General features: G+C 40.5%; 3 protein-coding genes across 3 annotated transcripts; 2 read left to right on the top strand and 1 right to left on the bottom strand.

Moving 5' to 3' along the window:
* Window positions 1–582: 582 nt before the first annotated feature.
* On the top strand, window positions 583–3,238 carry tnnc2 (troponin C type 2 (fast)). Its single transcript, XM_017710266.2, has 6 exons — window positions 583–684; window positions 1,710–1,761; window positions 1,852–1,995; window positions 2,120–2,234; window positions 2,321–2,457; window positions 2,646–3,238. The coding sequence occupies exons 1-6, from the start codon at window positions 682–684 to the stop codon at window positions 2,675–2,677; spliced, it is 483 nt and encodes a 160-aa protein (XP_017565755.1). The 5' UTR covers window positions 583–681; the 3' UTR covers window positions 2,678–3,238.
* Window positions 3,239–4,608: 1,370 nt separating this feature from the next.
* On the bottom strand, window positions 4,609–5,604 carry taf13 (TATA-box binding protein associated factor 13). Its single transcript, XM_017706663.2, has 2 exons — window positions 5,506–5,604; window positions 4,609–5,399 (listed from the first exon to the last, which is right to left on the bottom strand). Exon 2 carries the CDS (start codon window positions 5,349–5,351, stop codon window positions 4,977–4,979), a length of 375 nt encoding a protein of 124 aa, XP_017562152.1. The 5' UTR covers window positions 5,352–5,399; window positions 5,506–5,604; the 3' UTR covers window positions 4,609–4,976.
* A 1,169-nt stretch (window positions 5,605–6,773) lies between these two features.
* Window positions 6,774–24,258, top strand: slc35c2 (solute carrier family 35 member C2). Its single transcript, XM_017710241.2, has 10 exons — window positions 6,774–7,537; window positions 9,359–9,521; window positions 11,679–11,829; window positions 12,032–12,095; window positions 12,835–12,907; window positions 14,389–14,557; window positions 17,949–18,032; window positions 19,927–20,102; window positions 21,285–21,414; window positions 22,876–24,258. Exons 2-10 carry the CDS (start codon window positions 9,411–9,413, stop codon window positions 22,989–22,991), a joined length of 1,074 nt encoding a protein of 357 aa, XP_017565730.1. The 5' UTR covers window positions 6,774–7,537; window positions 9,359–9,410; the 3' UTR covers window positions 22,992–24,258.
* The last annotated feature ends 489 nt before the right edge of the window (window positions 24,259–24,747 follow it).

The raw sequence follows: 24,747 nt of genomic DNA, 5'->3' as shown, positions 1-24,747 counted from the left end.
TTTTCCAAGCAATTTTGGACCATTTCTGTTGGTCTGTTCATGCATTTCTGACACAATATAAATAATAATAATGGCAAAAAATGGCAAAATAATGAAAAATAATGGCATAAAATGAAAAAAACACAGACAGAGACAGGAGGTTTTATCCCAACAGCATGATATGTTGGTACTGTTGCACAACGTAATGCTTTACATCATGGTTATCATTTTCCTATTAGCCCTGAGCAACATCAACATGTCTTGAATTTTTTTCAGGTTAAAATGATTTCAAAGGTTTTTTATTTCAGATGAAGGGAGAACTGCAGTAAACATGTCTTGTCTTGGGCCTCATGTTTTTCCACACTGTTCCCACTGCTTGTGACGAGCAGCCAACAACTACCCTCCGCCACTTATCTAAATGGTTAAAAGTTTAGGGCCTTGTATATTTTCCCCTTTCAAACCCAGATCTTCTGTCTTATGGATGCCACTGTTGTACACACTGCAGATTTGGATTGGCTAGCAGCTTCTCAGAGCCCTAAAAGTGCAGCATTCTAATTCTGGAGGGGGCGTGTCCTCGCCAACCCGTTTAAAGTGTGTCTGAACTCTCACTTGACGTCTAGTCTGGCTGTTGAGGTGCGCACGGATTGACCACTCCTTTGGCCTTGATTGGTGGATAATAGTGGGGAAAGCTAAACCACAACCATGGTAAGAAATTAGAAAAAAAAAACATGCATTCGGGTGTTTTGGGCCATCTGAAAATTTGGGAATTTAAAAAAAATTTACTTATTCCATTTTTTTTATTAATATTATTTTCTGTCTAAATGGGGAAAACACATAACTGTTACCAGACTTGTTAAATTAGAAGTTACACATTGAATAAAAGCCATGCAGGGCCTGTAACATGTCCTAAATGAACTGATGTCCCATAATGCTTGAATCCTGTACAAGCTATAGATAAGTAGGGTTTTAAATAAGGCATGCATGCATTTAGTAGACTGGACTGTTTTTTTTTGTTTGTTTGTTTGTTCTTTTTGTCGGAAACTGAGCATAGGGCTATGTTTATGGTATATCAGTGCAATTCAAATTATTTCACTATTTATGCAGGCTGTTAGCACACATGCTAGCTAATTTTAGGCCTAAATATAATTGAATAGCTTTTGTCTGTGCATTGGATGAATCGTACTTAATACCTATGCTGTTGTGCTTGTAATGTGGTGATGTGTAAAGCCAAACTAGCAACAACTCAGTGAGGTGAGAGCAGGGTGGTGACCTGCCATTTGATACGGAGCTGGTCAGAGTATGTGTGACCAAATTACTTGCTTAGCCGACACATTCCGGGAGTTAGATTTCGGAATTGCCATGTAGAGTCACTGACTGAAGAGGTAACCTGTTGATCCTTAAAATAGCAATAATGCACCAACTGCAGTGTGTGTGGCTAGGAAAAGGCCTAAAGTGAGCTATAATTATATCATTTAGTTATTAATCATGAATCAGTATATACTATGTGTTATCATATGACTGTAAGGAGAATATTATGTAAATTACATAGTTATGAAAGGAATTAAATGTGGGCCCAAAAGTCTAAAGGGTTAAACCTTGAACAGAATTTGTTTCCTTAATAAATAGAAGGAAAATGTATTATTCTTTGCAGCATTTCGTATCATATGAAATATGGCAAGGATATAGGTATTATGGTATATTTCAATAAATGCTATTGTGTGGGTTTGTAGACTGACGCACAGCAGGAGGCCCGCTCCTACCTGAGCGAGGAGATGCTGGCTGGTGAGTAGTCACATTTGTATTCGTCAGTTCTAAATGATTAATGAAGGGTTTGATTGTTGTGTAATGAGGGTTTGTCCCATCCTATGACAGAGTTCAAGGCTGCCTTTGACATGTTCGACACTGACGGTGGCGGTGACATCAGCACCAAGGAGTTGGGTACTGTCATGAGGATGTTGGGTCAGAATCCAACCAGAGAGGAGTTGGCTGAAATCATTGAGGAGGTCGATGAGGATGGTAAGGATTTCATTGTGTACATAAGTAGGCCCAATGTGTACAATATTTAAGATGTTAGCAAGTCATGGAAGCTGATGGGCCCAAAACTCAGAGGAGAAATTTACTTCATATTGTAAAATCCCAGGCAGCGGCACCATCGACTTTGAAGAGTTCTTGGTCATGATGGTGAGGCTCCTAAAGGAGGACCAGGCTGGCAAGAGCGAGGAAGAGTTGGCAGAGTGCTTCCGTGTCTTCGACAAGTACGTCAGCACATTAGATAAGGCTGGAAATATCTTTGAATGTTATCAAGTATCCAACTGATGTCACACTTCCTTTTGTTTTGCAGGAATGCTGATGGCTACATCGACAGAGATGAGTTCGCTGAGATCATCCGCAGCACCGGTGAGGCAATCACAGAGGACGAGATTGATGAGCTGCTGAAAGACGGAGACAAGAACGCAGACGGCATGCTTGACTTTGATGGTATGAAGGCCTTTTTGCTAATGATATTTCACTGAAAAGTTAATAGAGTCTGTAGTACATTCTGGTGAGAGCGAAGTCTTAGTCTGTTTTACATTTGTTTACTGATACTGGAATGGATGTACAGCTCATCACATAACGATAGTCGGCACATCATTTTAATAGAGGACTGTGGTGCTCTTATTTTTCAGAATTCCTCAAGATGATGGAGAACGTGCAGTAAAACAGAGACTCATGGACATTCCTCTCCCCTTTGACCCCCTGTTGACTCAAGCCCATCCTCATAAACCCACTTATGCACCCTCCTTTCTGTTTTATCCACCATCTGGTCCGTTGCCTCTCCCTCTCCATCTTGACAAAGCTATGCCGCTTCAGCAGACACAACAGACAGACACCCGGGTGGGGTCTGCCAAGGATCAGCCCGCAAATGTTCCTGATCCTGGGGTACAGTTGACTTGCATGTTCCTGCAAGAGCCATGCTGTGGTGTGTGTGGTTCCCAGAACCAACACACAATGGTGCCCACTATATCGAATACACATACCATGGTAGACCCCCCACATTGCTGGGCGTTTTAGTCTAGATTTAGACTAGATCAGCAGCTTGTTACCGCTGCTTAGACCAATGCTAAAACCACTCTCACTTCACTGTATTTAAGAACAAATGCTTGAAAGTACAGAATAAAAAATAAAATACATGCTCGTGTTTAGTTGGTCTGTTTAGTCGAATCTGTAAGGTTTTGTTCTGAGGAATTTATCAATAAAGCCATTTTTTTCTTTTTTCTTCCCCAAGTCTTATTGACCCAAGTCAGTTTGAAGATGACTGGTTAATCATGTTATTGGTTATCCTCCTCATTTTATATTATTCATTATATACATTAGACCTTGGCCTATATGTCAAACGTCTCTGTAATAAAGGACAGAAAATTGTCATCTTTCAGATTTTGAGAATACCTATTTTTACACTTCTTGCAAATATCTGCTGGCAGCATTGACTTTTTAATCACCCCTCTTCACTGGAACTATTGTAGTCATTCCGAACTCAAAAGGATATCTTCAGCTTCAGTGGTGACAAGCATATAATTTAAAAAAAAAAAAAAAAAAAAAACTCCTTTGGGCAAAGCTGGTGACGAGTAGAAAATTATTCAAATGCATATGCGAAGACAACAGAATAAGTGCTGAGAAGTGGTTCATTCTGAGACGTGACCTCCTTACTTTGTTATCTATAACTTCACCCAAAGTTCTGATGTGTAATAAACCCTGTAAGGAACTGGTGCCCAGTCTCCTGCAAAGGGTCTGTGATATTTATCGGTCACTATTTCTGTTATCATCACTTTGGCATTCCTTTTTTGAAATATGAAGCATCTTGTTTCCTGAAGCACACTTCAGCTGTATGATTTCAGTGCTGGGGACTGTAAAAATGTAATATATATTTAGGCACACATTAATGGTAATTACGTATCAGGTGTGTTAACCGTACACTCAGTCCACATTTGGGATTTCTCACAACAGGAATGAAGAAACAGTGGCCTAAATCACGCTGTTGCACTACTTTCTAATGACAGAGCTGGGAGTCCGGCGGAGTGCCAGAGTGCGTGGTTGACTGGGGCTGATCTGCCTCCGACTTCAGTGTTTAAACAATGTGACTGCATTAAGTCCCACCTCTATTACATATATAACTTAACAATTAGAGACACAGCAGTAACATTAAATACAAATACATCTATTGGAACTTTCCAGTAGTATTTTTATTTAGCTACTTTTAAAAAGAGATTGACACATCCACTGTTCAAGTAATATGACAAATGTTGCAATCTGCTAAACATTTCAGCTTAGAAAAGTAAAAGAAAAAAAAAAACTATGAGTAAAAAAAAAAAAAAACATTTGTGCAATGTGCTGACCAATGTACAGATACTAAAGAGGATTTTTCAAAATTTCTGCATATTTTAATATGGCAAGATGTAAACAGTCATTCTGGTTTGGAGTAAAATGCTTCATTGTAGAGAAACTTAGAGCCATATCTGTTTACAGAGGTAGTGACAGGAACCAGACATCTGCAGTGTTTAATGCCTCTAAAAGCTTTAAAGCTATGAATATATGGCCTGAGCTCTGAGACACTGTTATACGATAGTTCTGAGAGAGAATTTTGGCCCAAAACATATTATAATCAATTTATTTCATCTATTCATGGTGGAGGGATACAAGAGCAGTGTTCTAAAGCAAACAGTCCCCAAAGAAAACGTATCTTTCAGATATATGCCTACTGCATCACTGTCAATATTACATATAAAACCTCATAAAAGGACGTGTCGGTTCTCTGGTGGTCTTGGATAGTAAGTAAAACGGCTCGGGACACCTGGTTCCTATCAGCACCACTGAAATTTGAGTCAGCAAGTTTATCTACAAATAAACCACAAGAATGGACTTTTACATGTCAACCACTGAACCATGCGGAATATTTAGAAAAATGGGTGGAATTCCCCTTTAAAAGTCATCCGGGTCCCTGCTTTGGTTCGAGGGGCCGTTCAGGATCCATAGTTCGCCTCATCAAAAGCCTTGCGAGCTCTCTTCAGCTCTTCGTTCATGGTCAGCAGGTCCTTCACTCTCGCGAACTTTCTGGGGTCTTTGCGAATGAGAAACACGATGTCCTCCACCTGAACGCGGCCCTGGCGGCCGATGGACATCGCTTTGTGGGTCATCTCCGTGATGAACTCGATCACCAGGTCCTCCAGGATGTCCACCGACTCCGTGTACGGGTTCTGGTCGTCTCCAAAGCCGTACATCATGCAGCGCAGCTCTTTCGAGAACAGCCTCTTCCTTCTCCCGTGGCCCGACTCCACGCCGTTTCCTCCGTCGTCCAAATCTTCATCAAAGCCGGGATCGTCGTCCTCCTCCGCCATGTTCGCGCAGGAGACGGAGCCACAGCCGAGGCGTCCTTTCAGCGGCACCTGCCAAGAAAACACGACGCTCAGATAAACGGAAACTCACGCGTTCAGCTGCTCCAACTCTACTCACATTAAAGAAGCCGCACGGGGCTCATAAAATCTGGCTTACTTGAAGAAACGTCACCAAACCGTAGAGCTTTCCAGCGGCCACAAACAAACACGGATTCCGTTGCTTCTTCTGGGGTTTTAAGACTCGGGCTGTATTGGCGTCCTGCTGCCCCCTACTGGAAGCTGGGCGCCTTTACAGTTTATTCACATTTTTTAAATAGACATGCGCGCGTAACAGATTATATTAATTACTCTTATCCGATTTAAATTATTTTTCTTATTATTATTCTTGTTTTTCTGCCGTTTCTTTGCCGCGCAAGTGTCTTCACTGCCCCCTAGTGTGTGTGTGCTCACTAGTGTGTATGTGGTGTTTCACTTCATGGATGGGTTAAATGCGGAGGTGAAATTTCCCTGTTGTGGGACTAATAAGGGTCACTTAATCTTAATGTGCAGTTATGCTAGAAAACAGAAAATTGCATGTTTTCTGACAGAGAACTGTCTAGTTATTACATTGTTTTAAAAATATTGTAATATATCAGAAGAAAACAAAAATATCTCAAATAAAATATTAGACAAATAATAAGTAAACCAACAAATAAATACATCCACAAACTAATCACAATTCTACAGATCCCCGCTGGTGACATCCTGTATAAATAAAAATAATGTGTGGCCATGCTTTATTAACACGTGGGAACGAGATCCTAATGCGTGGCCACGACTTGTGGGAACGAGACTGCGGCTTACTTAGTCGTGGCCACGCATTAGGATCTCGTTCCCACGCTTTACTAAGTCGTGGGCATGGCTTAATCATCTCATTCCCACACCTTACTAAGTCGCGCATTAATTTTTATTTATACTGGATGTCTCCAGCAGGGCTCCGTACGATTCGGTGCTGTTTTACAACGATTACACAGATTACCAATCAGCATTACCTCATCAGTGCCCCCTACCGGCGGAATGTGGTCACTGCATTGACAAGTGGAACAGGTATAAATTTGGAGTTTGCGACTTCCACACTAACGTTATTTACGGAGCCCCGCTGATGACGTCCTGTATAAATAAAAATAAGGCGTGGCCACGACTTAGTAAGGCGTGAGAACGAGATAATTCCACCGTGGCCACGCCTTATTAACGCGTGGGAACGAGATCCTAGCGTGTGGCCACGACTTAGTAAGCCGTGATCTCGTTGCCACGTTTTACTAAGTCCTGGCCACGACTGAATCATCTCATTCCCACGCCTTACTAAGTCGTGGCTGCGTATTATTTTTATTTATACAGGTTGTGGTCAGCGGGGTTTCGTACGTCGTTGCATATAATTAGGGTAAAAGGACATTTTAAATTTCTCCTGAAACCTAGAACCTAGTACGTATATATTTATGTTGTTCTTTCCAAATATTTCGCCCCTCCCGGGTCTGTATAACAATATTTTATTGCATTCCGTGGGTTTTAATGCTCTGTTGATTTATTTTGAAACGGAAACACTTTTAAAAACGCAAAAACAAAACGTCCTACTTCTGGTCCCAATTTGGCTCATAGCGTTAGCGGCTGATTGATCGGAGTTCACTACGTAGGGAGTCGGGAGCCAATTGAGCAGCAGCCCGTAATGACGGGTCTCGCCGACTTCTGGACGAGGCGGGTTGTCGCGTAGAGCGCCACCTAGAGTGTTGGAGGGAGGCGGTGTGACTGAAAACATGAAGTGTGAGCACTTTAATACAGACAAACGCGTCTTGAATCACCCGCGACACGATGCAAAATACTCAAACTATTTGACACTTGTGATTTTATTAGCAGACAATGGCATCCTCGATAGGTCTGAACAAAGAAGATTTATGTAAGGTATCCACATTTCCCGGGGTGCACCGCATGTACACGTCAGATGAGCGTGGCTGCTGCTGCTGCTGCTGCTGAAAGACCAAAACAGAGCAGTTAGTCCGAATGACAATGGATCCTGCTGGTCCTCGTGTCTTCACATTACACCTTCATTACTGACCGTCCCGGGGCTTCGTGGCGAAGGAACAGTTATGGTAACGTAACCTTGTTCCTGTGTCCAGTTTCTCAGTGGTCTCATTGGCGAGGATAATGTGAATCAGGTAAGAGAATCAGATCCACATATGTTTAGCTGCTGTTATTGGCTAGAAGGTGGCAAAATGTGCCGAATACACTCAGTTAAACGCTTCTTGGGCCTGGAGAGCTCGTGTTCAGAGCAGCTGATCCTACTCCGTATGTGAGGTTTAAGCGATGAGATATCCTGAGATACTCCTGACACGTTGCTCGTTTCACTTGTTGAGTCGCTCGCCTGTTGAGTGTAACGGCAATGCAGTAGCACAGCTGTAGTATTAGTGCGCAGCTTTCTTTCTCCGCATCGATAAAACACGAGTTATCTGTCTGTTTGTCTAAAATCAGCAGCCCACTTTCACAGTTGGACCTTAATAAGAGCCAGCACCCGCTTAACATGCCAGGGTTTGAGCCACTTTTGTGTGGTGGACGATATGTCACGAATACAGTATCGCGATACTTCAGGATGCTTGACGATGCACGATATCTGACGATTTATTTTTTGAAACGGACAAAAAAAGAACAAGTCAGAAGGAGCCACACATTAAAAAATGTTATCAGAAAGTATAAGCACAGTGATATTTCTTTACCATTTTAAACACTGGTCAGCCGGAAGTCCAGTTACAGGACTAATTGTGTTCTCTTTGTAATGAAACATGCAGTTAGTCTGTGTTCTTGAAGTACTGATAGTATCCCTTACTCAGAAAAGCATGTTGTGCTTTAATTTATCACGACAACAATAAATATCATTGCTTTGCCCAACTCTAAGTCGAAGGCGTAGATAAAAAAACTGAGCAATGCTCTTATTTATCCTAATCTGGAAAATAGCTAGCATTAGCACTAGGGATTTATCACAAATACACAACTTCTCGACACAATGTTTGATACTAAGATCAAGGTTTGCTTTGCTGTCGATATTTAGATAGAACTGTCTTGATGGGGCAGTCGTGGGCTGGAGGTTAGGGACCTGGCTATGTGACCGGAAGGTTGCTGGTTCAATCCCCAGTGCTGACAGTCCATGACTGAGGTGTCTTGAGCAAGACACCTAACCCCCAATTGCTCCCCGGATGCCGTGGATAGGGTTACCCACCGCTCCAGGCAAGTGTGCTCACTGTCCCCTAGTGTGTATGTGGTGTTTCACTTCACGGATGTGGAAATGCGGAGGTGGAATTTCCCTGTTTGTGGGATTAACAAAGTATCACTTAACTTAAACAAAACATGTCAAACATACTAGGGCTGCTTGATTATGGCAAAAATCATATTTAACACGCATAACTATTGACTTTGGATTTGTGATTTTATTGAACTTGGGGAAAAAACTTAACAGATAAAGTTTCAGACAATTAACCCCTTAAATGTCCAGGGCCCACTGGCAGGCCAATGTTTATTCCACACTTCTATAACCTAGGCATAGCTCAGGCAGTTTGCATCGAAATCCCTGGAGTTGCTGAGTAATAAGCTTTAGTAATCTTGTTATCATAATCATTGAAAGTCGTAATTAATAATACAATTTGATGAATCGCCTCACCTCAACACACACGTAGCATAACCCCACCCCCCACAACCCACTTTACTCTGATAAGCTTCACCAAGACATCTACTTTTGATTATTGACCGTGGTTATTATGAAAAACAGCGCATGAGAGACCCAAAGAAGAGACCAAGGAGCATATTGACAACACCGTTTAAAAGTTCGGTTCTGTTTTCTGCGTTTATTTTTAAAAGTGTTTTAATACTTGTGTTGAAATGATTGCAGCCTTAGCTAGGACTAGCTCTGTTTGCTCTCAAGGGCTCTAGATGCCAAGGAGGGTTTGTTCTTGGTTATTGTGACTGACCCTTAAAATTTCATTTTCTAGTAATTAGTCCCCTGATTCCTGTGTGGAAATCTGAAAAGCTCACTGTGTGGGGATGGCATGCCCAGTGTCCATCATTTGTCGGGCACTCCGCAATGTGGGCTTGGTTCTCTTCTACTATGTCTTCTCAATTGGAATAACTTTCTACAACAAGTGGCTCATGAAGGTGAGGCAGACCTTGTTTCCTTCTTTCTTATTTTAGATGTCAACACGTTCAAAGGGCCTTTATTATAGAGAACTGAATTGTCTTTGCTTTTTCTGTAATGAAAGAGTTTGATGTTTCGTGCAAACATTGGTTTAGTTTCATAAAGTACCAAATACTCTGCAATTTATATGATTTATACAGTCAAATACAAAAGTTTGGGTGTCCTTAGTTCCATGTTTTGTTGATCTTCTACAGAAAAAAAATTTCACATATTGTTTATGTGCTGAATGTATCATATTACAATAAAAAATAAAACATGAAATGTGGCCTATGCAAAAGTTATGGCACAATTTATGTTATGTTTTTATCAATACATTAAACGGATCCAAATTGATTTATTTGTGCCTTGTCATGGCGGAAGGGCTTGTGTGGTCTAGGGATCTTCAGAGCTAAGTCGTCAGGAGCAATATGCTCCTACTCACGAGTCCCCGGCTGACGACCATGCAGTTGGAGTTATCCCGGTGGATGAGAGTGTCGTCTCAAAGGTCAAGCCCAAGCTGTATTTGGCAAGGGTGGAGAAACTCTGACTTCAAATGAGGGCAATGTTGGTCGGTGGAAGAAGCACTTTGAGGAACTCCTTAATCCGGGAGATGTGCCTCCCTCATGGGAGTCGGGGCCAGAGGATTTTGGTATGTCAAGTTCCATTTCCATGGTGGAGGTCACTAGGGTACTTTGTAAGCTCCTCAGTGGCAAGGCACCAGGGGTGGATGAGATTTGTCCAGAGATGCTTAAGGCTCTGGATATTGTGGGGCTGTCATGGCTAACACGCCTCTGCAATATTGCATTGACCTCGGGAACAGTACCCTTGGACTGGCAGACCAGGGTGGTCCCTATTTTTAAAAAGGGGGACCGGAGGGTGTGTGCCAACTATCGGGCTATCACACTGCTCAGCCTACCTGGGAAAATCTATGCCAAGGTGCTGGAAAGGAGACTCTGACCGATAGTTGAACCTCAGATTGTGGAGGAGCAATGAGAATTCCGTCCCAGCCGTGGAACAATGGACCAGCTTTTCACCCTCTCACAGATTGTTGAGGGGGCATGGGAGTTTGCCAACCCACTTCTGTTCGTGATATTCATGGACAGAGTGTAAGGGCGTAGCCGGGGTCAGGAGGGCATTATGTGTGGAGGCCGGAGGATGGCATCTCTGCTATTTGCAGATGTTGTTCTTTTGGCTGAATCACATGGATGCCTCCAGCACTCACTGGAGCGGTTTGCAGCTGAGTGTGAAGCAGTTGGTATGCAGGTCAGCACCTCCAAGTCTGAGTCCATGGTCTTGCCCACTGGCATGCCCACTCCAGGTAAGGGGAAAGGACCTGGGAAGAGGGATTGTTAGATCAGCCGCAGGCTGGGACAGGCGGCAGCAGTAATGCGGTCACTGTACCGGACTGTAGTGGTGAAGAGGGAGCTGAGCCAAAAGGCGAAGCTCTCTGTTTACCGGTCAGTCTACATCTCAACCCTCACCTATGGTTATGATCTGTGGGTAATGACCGAAAGAATGAGAATACAAGATGACGAATACAAGTGGAGGAAATGAGCTTTCTTCGTAGGGTGGCAGGCTACACGCTATTTGATAGAGTGAGGAGCTCGGTCATCTGGGAGGAGCTCACAGTAGAGCCGCTACTCCTCCGCATTGAGAGGAACCAGCCGAGGTGGTTCGGGGAGGGTGTGTTTATTTGTTTTCAGTTAGAAGGTCAACAAAACACGTCAGTTTTAACAGTGGTATTCACACTTTTGCATACAACTGTGGAAATAGAGCTACAAAAAACAGACCAGCCCAGACTGCACTTTGAATGAGGTACATTACAGATCAGCCAATAAGAACAGCTTATTTATCTATATCTGTCTTAAATGCACAGTAACAAATTCAGCCTGTATTTAAAGGATAAAGAGATGAGCACATATATAAAGAGAGGCTATTTAATCAGACAAATAGCCATGCAGAAATTAACTGTTGATGTTTTGGCACATAAAGCCACACAAACTTATAAGTGGGCCTTACGACAAGTGGAGGCGAGGGGCACTTTAACTCCATAATTCATTATCGTTCTTTCTTCTGTGTGATGTTGCTTTGTCCGTGGCTCTCCAAATTTTTCCTTACTCTCATATTTTTATGCCTAGGGCTTCCACTTCCCTTTATTTATGACACTGGTCCATCTGACTATAATATTTTGCCTGTCGGCTCTGACACGCTGTGCCATGCAGTGCTGGACACGGAAGCCTCGAGTTACACTCGGTTGGAAAGAGTACCTGTACAAAGTGGCACCAACAGGTAGGACATGAAGTCTTTTTGGGGAAAAACAAAAAGACGTGTATGTCAGTCGGTTATAAGATAATGATAGTCAAGGTGAGTGTGATAAAACAGCTGGGCTTATCACAAAGGTTTAAACAGAACTGAAGTCCATGCTGATTTTGATTGCGTGGCACATTCAAGAGCTGTTAAACATTTAAATTTGACCTGTACTATCTTTCAGCACTGGCAACCGCACTGGACATTGGACTGTCCAATTGGAGCTTCCTTTTCATTACTATCAGTCTGTGAGTATATCTGTGGATAGCTAAGGATGAAGCTTTTAAAAGCATCTTTTAGTTCTAGTCGGTGGCAATCTTTTTATGTTAGTAAAATAAAAAATGTAAGCATAACAAGTATTCCCTTAGCTGAACTCGATGTGTTGAGTGATGTGATATCCTACACTAAAACCACATTTATTTTACCTATATTGATAGATAAGATTGAAAAGATGTTTTCTGGAAGTGGGGCTGTTGAGCTGCACTGGTTGAATGTGTTTGAGGGGCAGGGCACTGCATGCTGTTGTGGCAGGTGGTCATCTTGTTTGTGCACAAAAGGTGCCTGTAGTACAGTATATATTTTAGGACATCCTCAGATCAGAGCAAGAGACATCAGACAAGGCATCTTTGGGTCTTGGATGAAAGAACAGTGTCACCTCTCAGCTCCTTTACAATTAGATAACAGGCAAAATGACCTAAAGTTCATGTGGCAGTCACAGTTTGGTTCTTTCTTAGTAGATTAATTACAGTATTATGGTCAAATTAAAGATGACAGTCTATTGTTTAACTGCGCTATCATGTTTTTTGATCTGACAAAGATTAAACCTCAAATGTAGCACTACAACCTCCTGCCCCAGTTTAACATTTTACAGCAGTTATTCTCCACATGGTTTCCTGAAAAAAGACAATTCTGTTATCTGAACAGGCCTAAGTATGAATAGAACTGCCCAGATGTGGTGATTTGACTTTATTGATGTGTTTTCTTCAGGTACACGATGACTAAGTCTTCCGCTGTTCTCTTCATTCTGTTTTTCTCCCTAGTCTTCAAACTGGAGGAACCGGTAAGCATTTGATTTGGCTCCAACATGCATGTTATTGACATCGTTGATATTAAAGTTCAGGTTGTTTTTATTATGTTTTAATGTGTTTTCGTTATTGTTTCTCAGTTTGCTGACGATTTCATGTTCATGTGTTTAAAAATAACGTGTTGTTAAATATTCTGATGCAAGGACACTTAAAATTGTGATGGTACAAAAAGCATGGTGTTTTTTTTAATGTGGCACGGCCGTTGTGCTGGCACGTTTTGTCCATTTCAGCTTGTTCACAAATCTCAGAGAAGTGAAATATATGATACATTATTTATTTTGAAAATAGCTTCCAATATGCTGGTTGTTGTGAACAGAGTGGCAAAACATTTGCAAAAATATGACCTACTGATGAAAGTATAATAGATCACATCCTTCACCAAGTTTTGACTGTGTTCTCTGTGAAGGGCTTTAAAGCTGAACTCAGTTACACACTTCCACCAAAGAGGTCCACAAATCCGCAAATCTTACATAGTGTAGCTTTTAAGAATGGATAGGAGTAAAATCAAGCAATTGGTGAAATAATGAAACAAGGTATTTGACACAATGGCCTGACATCTAATCAGCTACTAGTTTCTGTTTAGTTTATGCACTTGCTGTACACTGATTGTTGTTGTTGTTGATTGCTGTTGCCTCTTCTGCGTTGATTGGTGCCGCTGCTCACCAGCCTTCTGGACCAGTTTGACCACCACTGAGCTTCTTGCTTTACAACGCTCTGCAGTCCTCACCCTCAGATCTTTCTTTTCCCACTTTACTATAATACTTCATACTAATAATGTTTGCTATCCGGTGTCGACCTTAAGAGGATGGGTTCTCCTTCTGAGTCTTGGTTCCTCTCAAGGTTTCTTCCTCTTTTAGGGAGTTTTTCCTTGCCACCGTCACCGCTGGCTTGCTCATGGGGGCTCGGACGCGGTTTTTCTTTTCTTTTCTTTTCTTTTCTCTTCTCTCTGTATTGCTGATTGTTCTGTAAAGCTGCTTTGTGACAACACCTGTTGTAAAAAGCGCTATAGAAATACATTTTGCTTGCTTGTTGTTTACAGGCTCTATAAATGATCTGTTTTTGGTGATTAGAAAAATTAGAATTTAAGTGGATTTATAATTATTTTCTTTTCATTGGCCTTAATTTACCAAGACCAGTTGGAGGTCTTTTTCTTATTTAGTAAAAGCTTTCAACTTAAAAGCTTCAATGAATGGCATGTTTCATATTGCTATGGCTCACACTGTGAAGCACTCAAGCCCATAATAATGGGCCTCTATTTTGAGTGTCTGAACCATCGGGTCTAATGGCTAGCTGACTGCGTAACTGACAAATCAAAGTGTACTTGTTCCTTTTTGGCATGTAGTCCTAATATGAAGCAGTTATTTGGTAAAAGCATGATTGGAGCATTTTTTTGTGTGACTTTGTCCGTGTTAGCCCGAGGAAGTTGGATCATAATAAAGTTCATCTCTCTTTTCAGAACCCATTCTTGATCCTGGTGGTGTTGCTTATAGCCAGTGGGCTTTTCATGTTCACACTCAAGTCTACACAGTTTAACTTGGAGGGCTTCATCATGGTCCTGCTGGCCTCCTTCATTGGTGGGATCCGCTGGACCCTCACTCAAGTCCTCATGCAGAAAGCTGAGCTTGGTGAGTCTGCATCAGACTAAAGCCAGGCATACACTGTGCGATTTTAGAAATCCTAGAAAAGACTCACACTACATGTTTGAATCGGCCATCGTGTGCAGCCACATCCTGTGATTTTATATGGTCACATTGTACCAAAGCACTGACATGACACGAAACGTATCCCTACAAACAGGCCTGTCTGGAGATGATTTTGAAGAAGCCGGTCTCATTCAAAACATGTTATACATCTGAATCCTTGGCAAAAAACGGCAGAAACTCAAATGACTTTAAGAGTGCGCTACATAGGAATTTAAATAGTAGCTCCTGCGCCCAAACAGTGCATCATACACCGATCAGGCATGACATTATGACCATCATTTCTACGCTCATTGTCCATTTTATCAGCTCCACTTACTGTATAGCTGCACCTTGTAGTTCTACAGTTACAGACTGTAGTCCATCTGTTTCTCTGCATACTTTGTTAGGACCCTTTTAGCCTGTTCTTCAGTGGTCAGGACCCCCATGGACCCTCACAGAGCAGGTACTATTTGGGTTTTGGATCATTCTCAGCACTGCAGTAACACTGATGTGGTGGTATGTTAGTGTGTGTTGTGCTGGTACAAGTGGGTCAGACACACCAGTCTGTAATTGTAGAACTACAAAGTGGAGCTGATAAAATGGACAATGAGCGTAGAATCATAATGGTCATAATGTTATGCCTGATCGGTGTATATCTAATAAATAGCCATTTGGGATTTAGCTCCATGTGCACAATTATATGATGGATAAATAGTGCAGTGTTTTAGTGCAGAAGCCAGAACTTACTTAGTGCACTATATAGGGTGAAGGAGGCCATAAAACTGATACACTGTACTAAAACAGCTTACTGTGCACTGAAACTAAAAGCCAGTCAGTCTAAAGAAAACAGTTATAACGATTAAAAAATCACCATATATATATATATATATATATATATATATATATATATATATATATATATATATATATATATATATATATATATATATATATATATATACAGTGGGTTGCAAAAGTATTCAGCCCCCTTGAACTTTTCAACCTTTTGCCACATTTCAGGCTTCAAACATAAAGATATGAAATTGACATTTTTTGTGAAGAGTCAACAACAAGTGGGACACAATTGTGAAGTGGAACGAAATTTGTTGGATATTTTAAACTTTTTTTAGAAATAAAAAACTGAAAAGTGGGGCGTGCAATATTATTCAGCCCCCTTGCTTTAATACTTTGTAGCGCCACCTTTTGCTGTGATTACAGCTGCAAGTGGCTTGGGGTACGTCTCTGTCAGTCTTGCACATCGAGAGACTGAAATTTTTGCCCATTCTTCCTTGCAAAACAGCTCGAGCTCAGTGAAGTTGGATGGAGAGCGTTTGTGAACAGCAGTTTTCAGCTCTTTCCACAGATTCTCGATTGGATTCAGGTCTGGACTTTGACTTGGCCGTTCTAACACCTGGATACGTTTATTTGTGAACCATTCCATTGTAGATGTTGCTTTATGTTTTGGATCATTGTCTTGTTGGAAGATAAATCTCCGTCCCAGTCTCAGGTCTTTTGCAGACTCCAACAGGTTTTCTTCCAGAATGGTCCTGTATTTGGCTCCATCCATCTTCCCATCAATATTAACCATCTTCCCTGTCCCTGCTGAAGAAAAGCAGGCCCAAACCATGATGCTGCCACCACCATGTTTGACAGTGGGGATGGTGTGTTCAGGGTGATGAGCTGTATTGCTTTTACGCCAAACATAAGTTCGATTTTGGTTTCATCTGACCAGAGCACCTTCTTCCACATGTTTGGTGTGTCTCCCAGGTGGCTTGTGGCAAACATTAAATGAGACTTTTTATGGATATCTTTGAGAAATGGCTTTTTCTTGCCACTCTTCCATAAAGCCCAGATTTGTGCAGTGTACCACTGATCGTTGTCCTATGGACAAAGTCTCCCACCTCAGCTGTAGATCTCTGCAGTTCATCCAGAGTGATCATGGGCCTCTTGGCTGCATCTATGATCAGTCTTCTCCTTGTTTGAGCTGAAAGTTTAGAGGGACGGCCGGGTCTCGGTAGATTTGCAGTGGTCTGATGCTCCTTCCATTTCAATATGATCGCTTGCACAGTGCTCCTTGAGATGTTTAAAGCTTGGGAAATCTTTTTCTTTCCAAATCCGGCTTTAAACCTCTCCACAACGGTATCTCGGACCTGCCTGGTGTGTTCCTTGGTCTTCATGATGCTCTCTGCGCTTTAAACAGAACTCTGAGACTATCACAGAGCAGGTGCATTTATACGGAGACTTGATTACACACAGGTGGATTCTATTTATCATCATCAGTCATTTAGGTCAACATTGGATCATTCAGAGATCCTCACTGAACTTCTGGAGTGAGTTTGCTGCACTGAAAGTAAAGGGGCCGAATAATATTGCACGCCCCACTTTTCAGTTTTTTATTTCTAAAAAAAGTTTAAAATATCCAATAAATTTCGTTCCACTTCACAATTGTGTCCCACTTGTTGTTGATTCTTCACAAAAAATTACAATTTCATATCTTTATGTTTGAAGCCTGAAATGTGGCAAAAGGTTGAAAAGTTCAAGGGGGCCGAATACTTTTGCAACCCACTGTGTGTATATATATATATATATATATATATATATATATATATATATATATATATATATATATATATATATATATATATATATATATATATATATATATTACACACTGTGCAATTCAGTTTTTTGCTGCTATTTATGTGTGTTAATCTGTGTAGGAGCAGGAATTTTGCTTGTGTGTGGTTTTGGGTGCCACTTGGGCATTGAGACTGCTCAGACTATGAGACAATTTCATACACGTCAGAAATCCATCCGATCAACTGACTGCTCAATACGAGCTCGTTTGGGCAGTTAACTGGGCATTGCTACCCCTCTCACAATGCACACAAAACCATGGCCGGCGAAGCTGAAATTTGGCCCGATCATAAAAATCTGTCTTAAAATCAGTCCAACTCAGGCTTAAAACACGTTAAAATGACATAGTGTATGTCTGGCTTATCAGGGAGGAAGGATAATAGAGCTTTACATAGTTCATATTTAGGAGTTAAAAATATAAGAAAAAATCTTCAATGACCTTTAAAGACAGATTATGGCCCTTTTAATCCTAAGGGGCTGTTTAATGGCCCACACTTTAATTCCTCACTCTTAAAACTACATAACTACATAACATAACAATGCATATTATAGCCATGGAAGTTACCAAAATACCATATAGTGGTTATTGAGTAACTAGTCCTCTAATTTCTATAGATAACATGCCTGAGTTTCAAAGTGTTTCAAAGGTTCAGAGATTTACAAGATGTGTGTTTGTGTGTTGATTTATTTTGCGCAGGGCTCCAGAACCCAATTGACACCATGTATCACCTACAGCCACTCATGTTCCTGGGTCTTTTTCCTCTTTTTGTTCTGAATGAAGGTGAGTCAGAGAACCAGTTTCTGATTTCGAGCTCTTGATAACGCCTACAACGCGCAACAATTGCATGTGTCATTACTTCTGTAATGGGCTAATTGCACAATATAGTGTGGTTTAATATATTCAGTAAGCAGTATGTGGATCACAACATCCACCAGTGTTGCAGCTGATTCTACACAAAGACTTTCTGCATAAAATGTTGTGTATTTATATCGCATCATTCAGACATCCTCTTTATCAGTGAGTGAACGAGAGTAGCGCTTCAAAATGTACATGGTGATTTGTATTGATAGTCACAAAGGAAAGTTCTGTCGATGTCATTAAACTGTTAAATTCTTGTTATTCAGTAATTGTCTTTGGCTAGTATTATGGTAATGATAAATTACTAGCAGACATTATCAGGCTTTGTGTCATTCAAACCTGCAGCCAAAATTCATCTTACCATGATGCACACGTTCATATCTACCACAGATTAAGTCTCATTAAATAGGCTGTGATGTCCTCAGCATGCATGGCTAACAGCTACTCAGTCACGTACAGATTACACTCCCATGACGGTTGCTTTTACAAAGACTTTCACAAAAGAGTTCTGCTTTACCAGCAGTGTTGTCACTTTTGAACAGTGTACAGTGTGATAAAGTCAGTGTACCAGCTGAGACATTAGCAGATTAACACACTGCTTATACCGGAAGTTTACAGCACCACTTCTTAGCCAAGCATTCGATTGCCTAACAACACCAATGCTCACAGGTGACTATTACACCAGTCTCAGTTCCTGTGTATTTAAGCCTACACTTTCCCACTAGCTTTGTGCTTCATGTCCAGGCAGTACACAATATTGTCATTCCTATGTTCCAGGATGAAAACTATAGGGTTACTGTATACAAATATTAAGGAACACTGGGAATGGGGCACCACACCTCAATCCTAATTCTTGATTTGGAACAGCAGAGGAAAGGCTGAAATGGATGCACACAAACTCTGGCAGTTTTATGGAAGAGTGGGTAAACGTGAACTGTCTCTGAAGATGTAATCTTTATTTCTCAGCATTAGTGCTGTGATTAGTGCAAGGGAAATTAGAAAATAACTGATGCATGCAATTAATTCTTTTGTGTGGTGAGCCTAAGGCACTGCAGTTGCTTGTGTTCTAGATTAACATGCATTTAGTATAATAGAATGCAGTTTTGGATGCAGCCCTTATTTGACTTTTGAACAAGTCGAGGCTGTCTGAGGCAGGAACAGCCAAGACAGGCCAAGACCTAATTAGGTCAGTACGAGTTTGTGTAGCACTTTCTCTTCCTCAATTGAACGTGTGTAGACATTAGCTCTTTGGACTCTTTCATGAAGGAAGCCTACTTTACTTAGTTTTTAAAATGTTTGGCACTGGACATGCACAAAGATTAAATGATCACCATCACATAAATGTTCCAATGTGACAGATATTTGTATAAATGCAGATATAAATATGTAATGCTACTCCAAGTAGATGCAGCCCCAATTTATATAGAATTCCTTATAATAACTCTGTTTATGTATCAGCACTGGCAGATATGTACATGAAAACTATTTAATATTGACACCGACCTACAATGTCCATATTGATGCATCCTTTCTAGCCACCTGTACAGTCCGTTGTGAGTTGGCTATAAATCTATTCTTGCATTTATATTTGGGCGCCTAGGTTATATTCAAAGACTGGTCACTAGAGGAATCCTTACGTTCTCAGATCACATTTGGAGAAAGGGCTGTTGCATTTATCCATAAGCTTTCTTTACTATTTAGTAACTGTTAACCACATATTTACTTGTTTATGCATGACTGGACAACCAATGCATTTGGCTCTTGTATTATGTATTTACTTTTTGGACTTTAATGAAGATTTTAAATATGTGATCAGGGCTGGGCTTGAGCACCACAGAGAAGCTGTTCAGGGTGAGTGAGCTCCAGCCACTACTCTACTCTCTCCTGACACTGTCAGTGGGCGGCACGCTGGCTTTCGGGCTGGGTTTCTCAGAGTTTCTGCTCGTCTCCCGCACCTCCAGCCTTACGCTCTCCATTGCAGGCATCTTTAAGGTGAATGCACACACCCAGCTGAATTAGCATCTACTCATCGTTCTTGCTGTTGCCATGATCTTTATACTCAAGTAAGTCGAGCACTGCTCTGCATCTCCTCGGAGTCTGAGAATAGGAAAGACAGTGAACACCCTCTTGTGTTTTATAATAAATGCTGCTTATATACTCACCTAGATTACAGGTTTCTAAATTGCTTGGAGTGAGTGTGAGAGACCCCTCAGGTTTGGGGAAGAGGTTATTTCACTTATGAGCGAGTGGATCTCTTTTAAACGATGTAACATTTTATGTGTTTATACCATTGCATGTAGTGTCTGCAGCCAATCAGAATATAGCTTCCTTTGGTTCCCTAAAATTGATGTGCTGAATGCAGACATTACTAGCAGCTGAATTTACTGACACTATCAGCACACCCTGGATGCTATGAAGTAAGGGTGCATGACGATATTTTCATATTGATATTGGCAGATGATTGCTTAAATAAATAATTGGTATCAGACAGAATGATAATAAATGGCAGAATTACTGTACTCTACTAAACCAAAGCATTTAGATGACACAGAGGTACTGTGCTGAAATATCTGCATTTTATTCATATTATTGCATTTGTAACACTACATAAATGAATATTATATTTTGCCATAATGCTAACCCAGTTGGCCCTCATCCCAATTTTTTAATATTCTATGAATAAGCTGTATGAAAAACATTAGACACTGGTATCAGCACACCATGTTGGTGTGCCCTACTGTGAATCATTATTCAAAACAAAACCAGAAAACAGAACCAAAATAAATCACCAAAAATTCTGAAAAAGTTGAAAGAAACACAAAAGAGAAAGATGTGCTTACTAATTTCACAACCCAGCCACTGTATGTATGTAATGTATGTATGTATGTATGTATGTATGTATGTATATGTATGTGTGTATGTAATGGGTGACCAATCTTCTGCGCAAAAGGCTGGATTGGCTTCATTCCAAACAAGGTTCCACTTATTCAGTTCGTCTCAGTCTTCAACAACGCCATATGAGCTCTTGTACTGTACTGTACTGGCTCTTTGCAGATAAGATTGGACACCCCTGCTTTACGACATGAAAGCTTTCTGAAAACTGATTACTTACTAGATACTGTCTGCTAGGAATAAACTCGTTGATGTGCTCTCTGTCTGTCTGTCTGTTTATAGGAGGTGTGCACTCTGCTGCTGGCAGTAGGGTTTATGGGTGACAAAATGAGCATGGTGAACTGGCTGGGCTTTGTTGTCTGTCTGTCCGGTATCTCACTACACGTGGGTCTGAAGACATACTACAGCAAAGGTAATGTTACTTCAGTCATTCTTTTCTTCAGCAGCCTCAGTCAGAACCTGCATTTTTATTTATATATACATATATATATATTGGGTTTTTTGTTTGGTTTTTTTTTTTGTCCTGGTAGCATACAATTGATTACCTCCCTTACTCCCTGATGCAAGTCATAATAGAGGCCAGTGGGAATGAATAGTAGCATCTGCACAGTGGCTTTCATTTTGAGTGTCTTTAGAGGTAATAGGTTTTCTTTCTTTCTTTAAGGACTGAGAAATGTATCAGATAATTAGTAAAAGACTAAGAAACTGTACATAAAAAGAAATGTTAGATGTGTCCAGAATGGTGAACAGAGCTGATTGATAAAGCTGGGTAGAGTTAAGCTGGGGAGAATTAAAGCTACCCAGTGTAAACTTTGGGAGTTTGGAGACCTCTCTGATGGAAATGTGTAGCTGCACCCAACCTGTGAAAGAACGTTTTGTAATGTGGGTTGTGGTACAAACTCTGTTCTTGAGAGGATGAATCTGATGATTATGAGATCTTAAAATACAACGCTTGATGACCGACATGTCTTCAGAGAATGTAAGTGAATCCTCTGTTATTGTCAACATATCCATCAGTATAATGTTGATTTTGCATTTAAGACCTAAACATCGAGCTTCTTTTGGATCCTAGGAGCATGACATTAATATGTAAAGACCAATGATATAGTCTGAAGAACTCCAGTGAAGCTGAGCCTGACACCACTAACTTTTAAATTATTATGTCAAGCTTGACAGGGTGACCTTGCAGCCGCACACGTACACCATATTTTAGCATGTTTGTTTTCCCCTGACTCAGTAATGTTACTTCTTTCAGTTTTAACAAAAACTTTTAGTGTAGCTTTAAAAAAAAAAACCTCTCCAGAATTCATCATATTTCAAAGAGGAAATCAAATCTCAAGGTGTGTAATTTTGACAAAAAAGTAAAGTAAACAGATCATTACAGTATTTTACGTATCATTAAATTGACTTGACTGATCTTAAATGATTCCTGAAATATTTAGTAGGGATTTTTTCTCCTTTTTTGTTTCAGAAAGAATAATCATTTGTGGTAACTTACTGTATGCTATAGGTAGAGATTAGGTTGTAAAACATGAGTATTCCTGTAATAATAATCAAGTGCATTTATCACATAGTGGTTGGTGTAGTGTAGTGTAGTGGGTAACACCTCTGCCTTCTACACTGGAGACTGGGGTTGAATCCCCCGCCTGGGCAGGCACACTACACTATACCAATAAGAGTCCTTGGGCAAGACTCCTTACACTACCTTCGCCTACATTTTTAAAAAAAAAAAAAAAAAAAAAGATCAAATTGTAAGTCGCTCTGGATAAGAGCATCTGCCAAATTCCATAAATATAAAAGGTAATCACTGAGACTATTATGCCTGTCAGGAGTTTCTGGTTGTTTATCTTCAGCCTCTTTGCTTGTTTTCTAGGTACTGGCCCTTCATTAAGACCACTGCCAGGCAGAGACAACCCAGATATGGAGCTCCCTCTTCTTACATCCAGAGAGGATGCCTGTGAGGTAGAGGATGAAGAAGAAGAGGATTGAGCTTAACGGACAATAGGACAAAGGGAGGTTTTCAGTCTCCAGAATGAAGAAGGAGAAGTGGACCTTTGGCATCATCTCCTTCATAATTCTCATGGTCACAATGACCACAGACCCAGGAAGAAGTAGCACAACTGGCACAGTAACGGCAAAAGCATAAGAAGCTATGATGCACACCTCATGGCAAAAGGCTTGAATTATAGAAAACCCGGGATGTTTCAGGAATAGACACATCCTATTCCTTGCTGGGAGGAGGCAGTTTCAACACTGATTGTGACCAGGGCTAGGGCTGCATGATTAATTTAAACAGTTAAAAAGCATTTTCACAAAAGGCTTTTATCGTCAGAGTACCAAAAACTACAGCCCAAAATGCATTTTAATCCGGCAAAACAGAAATTTGGACATTTTAGCCAGGCCATGGGCCATTTCAGGTCATATAAGTTGCATTGTAACACACCATTATATGTCTATTATTTATTTCTATCAAGCAGCCCTGACCAAATTTGCATTCTCAGTCTGGACTCAGGACCAGTTTCTGTGGGGCCTTATGTGTTTTTGTTTACAATGAGAACTGACTCCCTTTGCTGATGAACAGAATTATACCTTGCAAAGGTGTAATTTTTAGTTATGTACTAATGACCTTGATTCATGTAAAATAAACAACTCATGCCAGGAATCCACGAAAAGAAATTTTTCTAATATTCTAATTTGTACTCTTCATGATGTATTGCAAGTTCACGTTAAACCAGTTTCATATCTGACTTGCAGACCAAAGCTGAATAGATTTATTCATTAAGATGCCTCTTGGCAGAGAGGATGTTTGCAAAAGCTTTAGCCTAACTTGGTTTATTTTAATGTGTTTAGCTTATTAACCTGCAGTCAGAGAGCCTATTCATAATTCTTCCGTCTGCAGGGAAGTGGAACAAGGTGATGATGATGGGTTTGAAATTGAATTGGGTGGTTTACCACACGTATGTCAAGCTCCAGTCATAATGGGCCAAAACACTGCAGACTTGAGCACCCTGCCTTGCTAAATACACCTGATTCAGCTCATCTAATCAGCTAATTGGCAAGGCCTGCATGAACTAAATTAAGAGTGTTGGATGTGGGTAAACACTTGTCCTGTAAGGTCCCCGGTTTGACATGCCTGGTTTACTATGTCTAGTATGCTAGAAGCTGCTTTAAAATGTGTTGCCAGCCTAATTTTTGAGGTTGTATGTAAAACTATTCAAAAGGATATTTGATTAAAATGGCACCACCTCACTACTGACCACACTACAAATCTGACATGATTACGATCAACATACATAATTTCTTCCTTTTTTAAAGGGTTTGCTTTCTACAGCACCATCTTGTGGGGTTAAATGGAAAGGGTAGAAATGAATTGGTAGGAAAAGTTTCAATATGATTCTGATTGTTTTCTTGCTTCTCCATTCATCACATGTTGAATACCAGCAGAAGTTTTAGAAATCCAGCTGAACATGTGAAATGTTATTAGTAGTAGAAGAATTTGTGAATATTAAAATGTGTAAATATTAATATTTTTAAAAATTAGGAAATACAACTTTTTTTTGTAAGATTTCACTTCTCACTAGTAGGAATGAATAACTTTCCTAATATATTTTAATTGAATCAACTTTTTTTTCATTTTTACATGTGTAATTACTTTGTATGTTTAAGTAATTTCTAATTACTCAAGACAGATTTTTTATATGTAACAATTCAGTTTTCATGAATAAAAAAACTTTTTAACAGTTGA

Source organism: Pygocentrus nattereri, chromosome 9 (genome assembly GCF_015220715.1).
Source record: "Pygocentrus nattereri isolate fPygNat1 chromosome 9, fPygNat1.pri, whole genome shotgun sequence".
In the NCBI taxonomy this organism is placed as follows: Eukaryota; Metazoa; Chordata; class Actinopteri; order Characiformes; family Serrasalmidae; genus Pygocentrus; species Pygocentrus nattereri.
This window is presented reverse-complemented; position numbering and strand designations above follow the sequence as displayed.

Bases quoted from the DNA above. Each gene is read 5' to 3' on its own strand.
- tnnc2 (XM_017710266.2), top strand. The intron at 1,762-1,851 runs GTGAGTAGTCAC...ATCCTATGACAG, and splicing joins GAGCGAGGAGATGCTGGCTG to AGTTCAAGGCTGCCTTTGAC. The intron at 1,996-2,119 runs GTAAGGATTTCA...GTAAAATCCCAG, and splicing joins TGAGGAGGTCGATGAGGATG to GCAGCGGCACCATCGACTTT.
- taf13 (XM_017706663.2), bottom strand. From the start codon at position 5,351: ATGGCGGAGGAGGACGACGATCCCGGCTTTGATGAAGATTTGGACGAC.
- slc35c2 (XM_017710241.2), top strand. From the start codon at position 9,411: ATGGCATGCCCAGTGTCCATCATTTGTCGGGCACTCCGCAATGTGGGC. The intron at 12,908-14,388 runs GTAAGCATTTGA...CTCTCTTTTCAG, and splicing joins TCTTCAAACTGGAGGAACCG to AACCCATTCTTGATCCTGGT. The intron at 20,103-21,284 runs GTGAATGCACAC...GTCTGTTTATAG, and splicing joins CCATTGCAGGCATCTTTAAG to GAGGTGTGCACTCTGCTGCT.